The sequence below is a fragment of the Macrobrachium nipponense genome, chromosome 45 (assembly GCF_015104395.2).
Source record: "Macrobrachium nipponense isolate FS-2020 chromosome 45, ASM1510439v2, whole genome shotgun sequence".
In the NCBI taxonomy this organism is placed as follows: domain Eukaryota; kingdom Metazoa; phylum Arthropoda; class Malacostraca; order Decapoda; family Palaemonidae; genus Macrobrachium; species Macrobrachium nipponense.
Window position 1 is genome coordinate 18,226,388 of NC_061105.1, and position 12,316 is coordinate 18,238,703.

The 12,316-nt window shown below is 34.1% G+C and overlaps 1 protein-coding gene across 1 annotated transcript in view; it reads left to right on the top strand.

The window, feature by feature from the left end:
* The window catches only part of LOC135214409 (N-acetylgalactosamine-6-sulfatase-like), a 22,801-nt gene extending 11,184 nt beyond the window's left edge, over nt 1–11,617 (top strand). The window contains exons 9-13 of the mRNA XM_064248679.1: nt 827–954; nt 2,088–2,190; nt 5,957–6,115; nt 8,169–8,249; nt 9,064–11,617. Of these exons, the coding sequence (XP_064104749.1) occupies nt 827–954; nt 2,088–2,190; nt 5,957–6,115; nt 8,169–8,249; nt 9,064–9,150 (558 nt within the window). The 3' untranslated portion in view covers nt 9,151–11,617. The remainder of the gene's footprint in view (nt 1–826; nt 955–2,087; nt 2,191–5,956; nt 6,116–8,168; nt 8,250–9,063) is intronic.
* Nucleotides 11,618–12,316: the final 699 nt, after the last annotated feature.

The following is a 12,316-nucleotide window of genomic DNA, read 5'->3' on the forward strand; positions in this document are numbered from 1 at the left end:
GTAGCTTACTTTAATTATATCTTTTATAAATCTGAATTGATTTTACAGTACAGACTGATGATGTGTCAGGATGACACGAAACGTATCTTATAATAATAAACTCCTTAACTGATCTACTGAGTTTCGGTAACCATCTGATGTCTATATATATATATATATATATATATATACTATATATATATATATATATATATATATATATATATATAATATACTATATATATACGTATATATATATATATCTTATATATATATATATATATATGATAAAAGGAGCCCATGAAAAACGCCAAAATATAGAGAGAAAATACTATATTTCAGAGACTGCCGTCGCTCTCTACCTGAGGAGAGAGACAGCAGTCTCTGAAATATAGTATTTTCTCTCTATATTTTGGCGTTTTTATGGGCTCCTTTACTAGATGGATTTCTGTTGTAACAGAACATTTTTACTAGTCATATATATATACTATATATATATATATATATATATATATATATATATATATATATGTATATCAGCTAATCACTACACAGATAAGAATCCAGGGTCTTCGAAACCCATTAAACCCTAGCAATTGGCGATGGTGAAGAGAAACTACACAGACTGATGAAATCACGAAAACATTTCTAAAAGTGGAAAGCTGAGAATAAATGCATAACAAACTAGGGTCTTTTAACTTAGTAAATGCTTGCCTATAGAATCCATGGTAGCTGGTGACAGTGTAGAGAAATTACAGAAGCTGGTAATAGTACAAAAATGTTTGCTAGAAAAAAACAGAAATTAAATGAAAGCAATAATGATCTCATCTTACCATTACCCCAACAGGTGTGGACTCAAATGGACTTGTTCTCAACGGCTGTAGAACTCGCAGGGGGCGACGCCCCCACCGATCGCATCCTGGACGGTCTGCCATTGGGGGCTTCTCTGCTCCACCCGGAGATGGAGATAGCCAGGTGAGGTCACGATGGGAAGCAGGGGTGGTGGTGGGAGGTCATCCTGTGTACTTGGAGGATTATGGAATTCCAGAATGTCAAAAGAAGTTTATTTAGAATATTAAGGATGATTAGATATGACAAATTAAGGTTGATTTAAAATGAAAAGCAGGTTCATCAAAATGACAAAGCAAGTCGATTTAAAATGACAAAAAAGCAAGTTGATTCCAAATAATAAAAGGAGATTGATTTAAAATGAAACATGACAAAAGTTTGTTGACTTAAAAGGACAAAATAAGGTTGATTTAAAATGAAAAATTACAAAAGCCTTGTTGATTTAAAATGACAAAATAAGGTTGGTTTAAAATTAAAAATGACAAAAGTTTGTTGGTTTAAAATGACAAAATAAGGTTGATTTAAAATGAAAATTAAAAAATTTTTTTTTATCTAAAATGACAAAATAAGGTTGATTTCAAAATGACAAATGTTTGTTGATTTAAAATAACAAAATAAGATTTATTTAAAATGAAAAATTACGAAAGCTTTGTTGATTTAAAAGGACAAAATAAGGTTGATTTAAAATGAAAAATTACGAAAGCTTTGTTGATTTAAAAGGATAAAATACGGTTTATTTAAAATGAAAAATTACAAAAGCTTTGTTGATTTAAAATGACAAAAGCAAGATGTTTTAAAATGACAAAAGCAAGTTGATTTCAAAATGACAAAGCAGGCGCCTTCAGAGTGACAAAGCCGGGTGATTCCCAATGACAAGAACATGTTAATTCAAAATGGCAAATTATGGTTATTCAAAATAGAGATCGTCATTTTAAAACGACAAAGCCAACTGACTTTGTCAATTTGAATTAACCAGCTTCGTAATTTTGAATAATGACAAAGTTTAATGGCAAAATAAGATTGATTTAAAGTAACGAAACAAGGTCAAATTCAAAATTGACAAAGCAAGTTCACCCAAATGGACAACATTCACGGTCAACTCGAAGCTACGAAATCTGCTGAATTCGAAACGATAAAAAAATCAGATTTACCAGAGGTCATGAAATAGATTATGACGCTGACTTCAAATCAATGACAACCATGACAATCATACTGGCAGAGTTTAATACAGAATGAATCAATTCTTCTATTCTGCTCAGACCTGTGTTCTTCTACCGAGGTGACCTGCTCATGGCTGTTCGCAAAGGGTCGTACAAGATGCACCTGTGGACTTGGAGTACACCGGAGCACGAACTCCAACAGGTGAGTCCATAGACGTAACTGCGGAGGGGCACGGGGTGGGGGTCACGTGGCCACCTCCCCCAAGTTTGAAATTGGTGCCCCCCCATTTTGAGTTCATGAAGCTTGTAGTAAAAGCCTAAGCTTAATTTCCACATTATTATTATTATTTTTTTTTTTTTGGCTCTATCACAGTCCTCCAATTCGACTGGGTGGTATTTATAGTGTGGGGTTCCGGGTTGCATCCTGCCTCCTTAGGAGTCCATCACTTTTCTTACTATGTGCGCCGTTTCTAGGATCACACTCTTCTGCATGAGTCCTGGAGCTACTTCAGCATCTAGTTTTTCTAGATTCCTTTTCAGGGATCTTGGGATCGTGCCTAGTGCTCCTATGATTATGGGTACGATTTCCACTGGCATATCCCATATCCTTCTTATTTCTATTTTCAGATCTTGATACTTATCCATTTTTTCCCTCTCTTTCTCTTCAACTCTGGTGTCCCATGGTATTGCGACATCAATGAGTGATACTTTCTTCTTGATTTTGTCAATCAACGTCACTTCTGGTCTATTTGCACGTATCACCCTATCTGTTCTGATACCATAGTCCCAGAGGATCTTTGCCTGATCGTTTTCTATCACTCCTTCAGGTTGGTGTTCGTACCACTTATTACTGCAAGGTAGCTGGTGTTTCTTGCACAGGCTCCAGTGGAGGGCTTTTGCTACTGAATCATGCCTCTTTTTGTATTGGTTCTGTGCAAGTGCCGGACATTCGCTTGCTATGTGGTTTATGGTTTCATTTTTCGTATTGCACTTCCTACATATGGGAAGAGATGTTATTTTCCATCTATCGTTCTTTGGACATATCTGGTTCTTAGGGCCTGATCTTGTGCCGCTGTTATCATTCCTTCAGTTTCCTTCTTGAGCCCTCCCCTCAGTAGCCATTGCCACGTGTCATCGCTGGCTAGTTCTTTAGTCTGTCTCATGTATTGTCCGTGCATTGGCTTGTTATGCCATTCCTCTGTTCTGCTTGCCTTTCTCCTGTCTCTGTATATTTCTGGGTCTTCGTCTACTTTTATTAGTCCTTCTTCCCATGTGCACTCTTGAGCCAATCGTCTTCACTCGTCTTCCTATATTGCCCCAGTACTCTGATCTCGATGTTGACGCAGTCCTCTATGCGTAGCAGTCTATTATTATTATTATTATTATTATTATTATTATTATTATTATTATTATTATTATTATTATTATTATTAATGTTAAAGTTTTATACATCAAGACTAGTTTTGCTGTTTTTTTTTCATACGAAAATGAGTCGAGTTTTACTATATTAACTGTAAGAAATAAATAAATTTTCTTTCTTATATATAGAAACTTGATTCACAAATTGACAGGCTTAAATATTTTAAAACAACATTTATATCTTTACATATGACTTAAAAAAAAAAAAGAATGAGTATTATAATTTGTGCATGTCTAGTGCCCACCCCCCACCCCCATATTCAGCAGTGCCCCCCTAGTTACGCCCCTAGCTACGCCTATTGGTGAGACAAAAAACAGCAAAGCGTTTTAGCAAACGATGTGGCTAGCGACTGCCACATAAGAGTAACGTGAAGATGACCATCACATCACACGTGGGCTTCTTGATGTGAACCTGTTGTTTCGTGTGATTACATCACCAGCGCATGAGAGGTACATTGTAATGGTGCATTTCATTGCAACATGATGTTTATCTTGGAATGCAATGTAAGCAATTGCACAGCGTGTCGTGTTATGAAAGTTATTGAAGAATGTGTCCTAGAGTGAATTATCTGTCAGTTTGCGAGCACTTGAGTTTATAATTTCCGTGATTATTATTATTATTATTATTATTATTATTATTATTATTATTATTATTATTATTATTATTATTATTATTATTATCATTTCTTGAAATCTGGTTATCAGATTGTTAAGTGTTAACTATCTTGGAGTCATATATATATATATATATATATATATAGTAAATATATATAGATATATATATATATTATACATAAATATATATGTATATATTATACTAGTATAGATATAGATATATAATATATATATATATATATAAATATATCTATATGTATATATATATTATAAGTATATATATATATATATAATATTATTACTATATATGTATAGATAGATATATATATATATATATATATATATATATATATATATATATATATATACTATATATTTTATTATATATATATATATGAGGGCCTCAGAACCACAAGGTGGTAAACGCCACTTTTTAAAAATGAGTAAATTGCCCTCAAAGTCTAGCATTCATTACTCTGCTTCTAAGAAAGATATTGATTTATACTAAGTTTCATATGAAAGCCCTACCCTTTATAAATTTTTGGTGAAAATTTAAAAAAAAAATTGTCGGGTGCGCTTGTGCGCTAGCATTCAAAATGATGTGTAAAAGGATAACAAAGTGCTATTATATTCGTGTTATAACAGCAATAGATTTAATAATAATAATAATAATAATAATAATAATAATAATAATAATAATAATAATAATAATAATAATAATAATAATAATAATAGCAATGATAATAATAATAATAATAATAATAATAATAATATTAAAAATAATATCAATAATAATGGTAATGCAGTAATATTGGTTAATAATATTGATAATAATAATAATTATAATAAAATGTGTACTCACCATGAAAATACTTTCGTGGTATAACAATCATGGATGTTATAACTGATAATAATAATAATAATATAATAATAATAATAATAATAATAAAATAATAATAATAATAATAAAAATAATAAATAATAATAGGAGAAATTTATAATAATATTATTAATGATAGTAGCAAATAATAATGATAATACGGTAATATTAGTATTGATGATGTTGACCATGATAACATTCCATCATCATAATGTTTAGCCATTAAAATAATCATCACCAATATCATAATAATAATAAAAAAAAAAAAAATAGAAAAATAATACTATTACACTCACTACTACTTCTCTAAAAAAAGCAAATATTTTAATCTGTACTCACCATGAAAAATACTGTACATCCGCTAAAGAACTTGTAAAACAATGGGGAGGTGGGGAACTGTAAACTGGTGCGGTGATTGGCCGACACTTACGGCCGTCTTATGGGAAAAAATGCTGATTTGCTTAGAGCTGACTACCCGCTTAGTGACTCGCGCTCTCATTGGCTCACTCTTGAGCTGCGCACGTACTTCCTTGTGGTTCTAACTGAGCCCTTATGAGGCTGTAACCTCCGCGCGACACAACGTTCATTCATGTAGACAAAATCGATAATTCTTAATGCTCAAGTAGGGATTTCGACCATTTTGAAACTCCTGAATAGCATAGAAATGCAACAAATAGACAGAGGAAACGTTGCCAAATCTAGTGGTACGCCTAACTCAATATTGGTGGGGGTGGCGTTTACAACTCTGTGGTTCTGAGGCCCTCATATATATCTGTATATACTACATACACACAAACACACACACACACACATGTATATATATATATATATATGTATATATATATGGGTGTGTGTGTGTGTGTGCGCGTTTGTGTGTGTCCTCGAGTATATGACTGGTAGCACACTCATCAGACAAGCAAGAGGACCCAGGATCGAATTCTGGGCGAGGATTGGGGGATTAGCCGATTAGCTAACACCACTAAAAACCTACCTTAGCTCGTGTTGCCCCAATCAGCGAATTAGGTAACTGGATCGTAACTCTACTTTCCTTCAGGGTATCAACTACTGCCCAGGATTCGAAGTGGAGGATCTGACGACCACCAATCAGACGGACCACAGCGACAGACCAATCCTCTTCAACATAGATCAGGACCCGACTGAGCGCTATCCACTCAGCCCTCACTCGGCCGACTATACAAAGCAGGTTCCAGCAGTGAGTATACTTAGTATGTTTACTTAACCTTCATCTCTTCTCCATCTATTTGCCTATAAAGGACACTTCACGTGGTGCACTGTAGGCATTGCTTAGTAAGGTTCTTTGCTGCGTAGGCCCGTAGCTGCTGCTGCAGCCCCTTTCGTTCCCTTTACTGTACCTCCGTTCATCTTACTTTCCTCAATCCTCTCCCAACAATCGTTTCGTAGCGCAACTGCAAAAGGTTGTTTTTCCTCCTGTTACACTTTTCAAAATTTTCTACTCTTACAAAAACACACACATATAATGTGTATACACACACACACACACACACACACACACACACATATATATATATATATATATATATATATATATATATATATTGTAAAACATATACATTATACATCTGCACTTCTCTAAGATACTCATCATAAAAACGGCTCTGCATCAATTATTTCCTGCATTCTATTTCACAAGTCCAATATTCGCACACGTACTATCGCCTAGCTATACCTCAATAATATTCATAACACCAACAAAGTATAAATAACGAGAACAAAATAACTACTTACTAAAAAAAACATGTAAATAATAAATATGCAAAGTAATCCGGGGCATCTGTAAAAGAGTCGTTTCAATCCAAGTATGGTAACGGGGTATCAAACTCCCATCTCTGACCTTCAAAACTGATGCCCGGGGTAGGGGCAGTTCTGTTTACCAGCGGAGGGAAGGCGGTATTTATGCCATGGGTGTGGTTGGTACCTCTGTGGTCGACCCTATAAGAAGATGGTATGCAAAGGGCGTGGTTGGTTGGTACCCCTGTTGAATAATGGCGTTCCTGAAGGCGAGAGTAAAGGGCCTCCGTATTCTTTGTACGGTTGTTCTCCGACGAAGTTAGACCGTTTCTCAAAATGAATGATAGCGACAAAATCAGGTCTTAATACTACCGGTACTACGACTAAAAGTTGTGAATGAATTCATGAATGGGAATTGTTATCAGTAGCGTGCATCCTGTTTCAGTCATCCTCCTGGCTCTCTTGCTAAGTGTGGCATCTCTACTCCCCTTCTATGTATCATCGAAATGTTGGACCCTTTCCACTGTTGGTTATATTCACTAATGAATCTACAAAGTTAATCTTTGTCTTCGTATCCATCTCTTACGAAGATCCCTTGAATCAGGTCCTACAAACATTATGTTATTCAGGGGAGTTGTTTTATACTCATAGATATCCAGTACATTCATACATGTTTGCGTGTTGTTTGTGAATGAATCTGTCTACCTCCTCATGAAAGTCCTTTATAAAATGACTTATAAGTCTAGAAATAAGACTGTTTGGCAATCTATCTGTAAGAGCCATCTTGTTAAAGCAGAGTCAGGCCCGTGCCCAGAGGTTTTTTAGGGGGGGTGGGGGGTTGTTTTTCCCCCCAAAAAACTGGACCTTTTCTTCTATAAATTTGATTGCATATATATATAGGTATGTTCAAGGTGAAATACTTGAAAATGTTATTTTAGTTATATTAAGAAGAAAAATTCGGTATGCGGTCTATGCCCTTCTACCCGATTAGATGTTATTCAAAGTACTGACTTTGGTTAACAGAATTTTACTTATAATGCTGAAAGTTTGCACTGAAATTCAAGATTATTTCTTCAGTTTTATAGATTGATTCATATATTATGTTAACGATAACATGCATATTACTTTAGTTATTGTTATGTTATATACTTTGACTTAACAAAAAAACAATAATTATTTATTACTTTGTAAGTACAGCTCAGTGAAAAGGATAGTCACAGAAAATATGGACTTCCAGAAATTTGGGGGGAGGGGTCGTTCGACCGCCCCTCCTGACCCCTCCTCTCCCGACCCCCACCCCCCCCCCACCCCCCCATCCCAAACACACACACACACAACCTCGGTACGGGCCTGAGAGTCATGACATATAATTACCTTGGAAGGAGGACAGAAGAAACCTCATGAAATTAATCTGAAAAAGATCACCTGTTGTGAAGTGGGTATCAGAGCTATCTTCAAGTCTGTCCATTTATTAACCTCTCAACTTTCCTCCACAGCTGCTGCAAATTGTCTTCGAACATCGAGGGCAGCTCGTCAAAGGAGAACCTCAGCTTAACTGGTGCGATCCAGCTGTCATGGTAGGTTTCTCTCTCTTTCTTGAGAATAATCATAAATGAATTGATCAAGATGTTGCAGTTTTTAACCCATGATGCATACAGAATCATCTGCAACAGTAGATTTCACTGCATTTGATCCATGTACGTCCATATCACCCTCTTCATTTCAGTGCTCAGTTGCTTTTTAACCTTTCACGAATTCATCCTTGTTTTGACTAATCTAGAAAACTTCCACTGAATGATTATTGAATTGATTGATTACAAATTTATACTTATTTATGTTCCTCAAAAACCTTTTTGCTCATAAGGGTAGAGTAGTACTACAGTGGGGCATATGCAGCTAACACACTGTTGACATTACCAAATATCCTAAGATCCACAGCTGCACTGATGCCTGCCATTTCTGCCTTTGTCTTTTCATTTGTTCTGTTTTCATATTTCTTCCAGGCTACCCAACTTCTTTAACTAGTCCCCTATCCAATTTCTACTTACTCATTGAGAAACAAATCCTTCAGAATAGACTGATGAGTCTAGAGGCATAAGTCTCTGGTTTGGTCAAACTACTTTGGAATATTAGTGCTTGGAATCCTTTGCTGTCACTTCTTTATTATTCATATATTCCTGGTATTTACGTTTATTCTTCTCTGGTTTCCAGCACATTTTCTCTTCAATTCCCACATACTCATTAAGAAAAAAACAGATCCTTTTGGACTGATGAGATTCAGTAAACAGAATTCTTTAGTTTGGTCAGACGAATTCCTTCTTGTTCACTTCTTTATTCCTTTATTTTTTCACATTCCTGTTATTTAATCTTATTTTCTCTTTTTTTTTTCAGCACTGGGCACCTCCTGGTTGTGAGGCTCTCGGCCAGTGCCTGAAAGCCCCACCCTCTAATCCGACCAAATGCTACTGGCCACATTAATGTCACCCAGAACGACCACATATGTTTATACAGGCGCATTAGTGTTACCCAGAATACCTGGATGTTGATTTAATTGCATTAATGTCACCCAGAACGGCCACATATGTGTATATAGGCGCATTAGTGTCACCCAGAATGCCCGGATGTTGATATAATTGCATTAATGTCACCCAGAACGGCCACATATGTGTATATAGGCGCATTAGTGTCACCCAGAATACCTGGATGTTGATTTAATTGCATTAATGTCACCCAGAACGGCCAGATATGTTTATATATGCGCATTAGAGTTACCCAGAATGCCCGGATGTTGATATAATTGCATTAATGTCACCCAGAACGGCCACATATGTGTATATAGGCGCATTAGAGTCACCCAGAATGCCTGGATGTTGATATAATTGCATTAATGTCAACGGCCACATATGTGTATATAGGCGCATTAGAGTCACCCAGAATGCCTGAATGTTGATTTAATTGCATTAATGTCACCCAGAACGGCCAGATATGTTTGTGCAGGCATATAGTTACATTAATGTCACCCGGGACGACCAGATATGTTTATATATGTATATTGAGGTCAACCAGAACGACTGATCATATTTAAATAGGCGCAACAATATCACCCAGAGCGACTAGATATGTATATATGGGTGAATTAACGTCAACCCAAACGGCCAAACATGTTTATAATGTGCATCAATGTCAACCAGAATAACCAATTGTTAATGCACGACCAGTTCTCTTCACATATCAAACGTAGCAAATTTAAAATCCTCTGTGGATAATGTTTTCTTAAAGTACTTTTTTCAGTCAACAGCCTTCAGTAGTACTTCTCTTAATCAGTAATTAATGAGATAGGTCTAAAAAAAATCCAATGAGTCGATGTGTTTGATTTGAGCACCGATTGTTTTCGTGTTTTTTTTCTGAGCACCAAACATTGTTTTGTGATCGCATAATTCAATCACCGTGTTTACAGGTACACACCTTGTTTATTGTGTTAATTATACAGTTAATAATATGTGGGAAACTACTTCTATAAGCTAAAGTTTTACGAGAAAAGTTCCTACAGAATATAACATAAAATTTCTCGGTATTTTGATTTATTGTCTTGTTGCCACAAAAAATAAAAAATAAAAAAAAAAAACTCTCCCAGGAAGAACTGGTACCTGCCCAACGAAACAAAATTTATTGTCAGGGCTTGATACAGTTTTATTAGTCCATTCAGATATTCTGATCGTCTGATAAAGTTTTGATAAATTCATTAGATATTCACTCAATTATTCATCTGATTTGGAGGAGGCAATAAGGTCGGACCTTGAAAATGAATATTGGACACATGGCAATATAAACAGAATTATTTTGATTTGTTTAAGCACAATGATTTCAAACGTTTACTAATAATTTTTACTTTAATGAAACTCTGCTTTGTTGAATATTGGAAATACATTTTTCGATGTACTGAGCTGGAACAGATCTTGACTTGTTTAAATTTTGTTGTATTCAGTGATTGAAACTGCTTCATTTTATAAAATGTTTACAATAGGTTCATTCCTAATGATTTCTAGACGTAATGAACTGCCATTTGTTGAATTACTAATACGTCCCTAGAAATCCCTTGAAACAGATACCCTGATTTTAGTAACTTTCTGAAACCATTTTAACAGCACCAGATAGAAATGTTTTTCTACTTTCGGTATATGTTTGTTTTTATGTTAAGTGAGAGTGATTTCTGTCATGAAGAAATTGTTTTGTGATTTATGAATAAATTAACTGTTTCTGGATTTATAGAATTATAAAGTCCATGGTACTGTTACAGACTTTGGGATTTAATACAAATGTTCAGAAGGGGAAAAAGAGAGCCTTTTTGCCCATCTGTTTCCGCTTACAGTGTTATGTTTTATGAAATTTAAATGAAGGAGGAAGTACGTAAAACTTTTTTTTTTTTTTTAGATAATTTCTGTTGTCATTTTATTAATATTTTTAAGAGAGATAATACCCTTCCATTTGTTTTTGCTTTGCACAATAACATACAATCTCGCTAAAAAAGAAAAACCGGGGTTTCTTGTTTTCACATCGAGAAAACGAAAACATACTTGATAGCTCAATTTCCAAGTAAAATGAGTACCATTCTCATATAAAAAAAATCAATTGCCTTTGGATATCTTGAATGATAAAATAAAGGGCTTTGGAATCTAATAGGAAAGGCAACGAGACCAAAAAGGCCAAGAAGTCGAAAGAAGGAGCGAGTGACATATTTTGTTTTACATAGCACTCAGGTATGCTAATTCTGAAGGATTCAAGAAAGAATTATTTATTATTCATATTTATATTAATGAAGTTATTTTGAAGTGTTGGAATGTTAAACTGAATTATGTCATTATCTAGGAATACTTCTCTAGTTAAGTTAGAAAGCTTTGCTTTAAAACCATTTAATTTTATTACAATAAACTATTTGTATTAGGTACACAGATTTTGATTTTCTCTTGATTTTGGTTAAGTATTTTTGAACATATGTTTTGAGAATAAGCTTTTATTAGGACAATTATTTCAGAATAAGCTCCTTACAATTTATGTTTCTAAATTTAGTGAGATATTTTCTGATTTATTTTTTGTCATGAAGCTATTTTTTCTTCTGATATATATATATATATATATATATATATATATATATATATATATATATATATATATATATATATAAAGATAACTTGTCGTATTTTGTGCAAATAACAAAACTATCTTGTAAAAAAAATGAATGTTCCAAGATCAGTCTATATATATATATATATATATATATATATAAAAATATTATACTTGTCGTTTTTTGTGTCAAGTAACAAAACTATCTTTTAAAAAATGAATGTTCCAAGATGCAGTCTTATAATATTACTTGATTGAGTGGAATATAAAAAGATGTTATATTCCTTGGCATGAAGTTTCTAGATACCTTGGACCAAACGTTTCCTTACAAACAAAAAAAAAAAAAAAAAAAAAAAAGAACCTTAACCCTAAAATGGGATGATTTCCTGTAAATGTCGGAATATTATCATAATAAACATTAAAGTTTCCCTTCATGGTTGTTTATACTCTTCATCACCAACAACAGTCCTGCTTCAGCAGACGAAACCAAAGAAGTCATCACAGACAGTCGTGTTTTATCAGA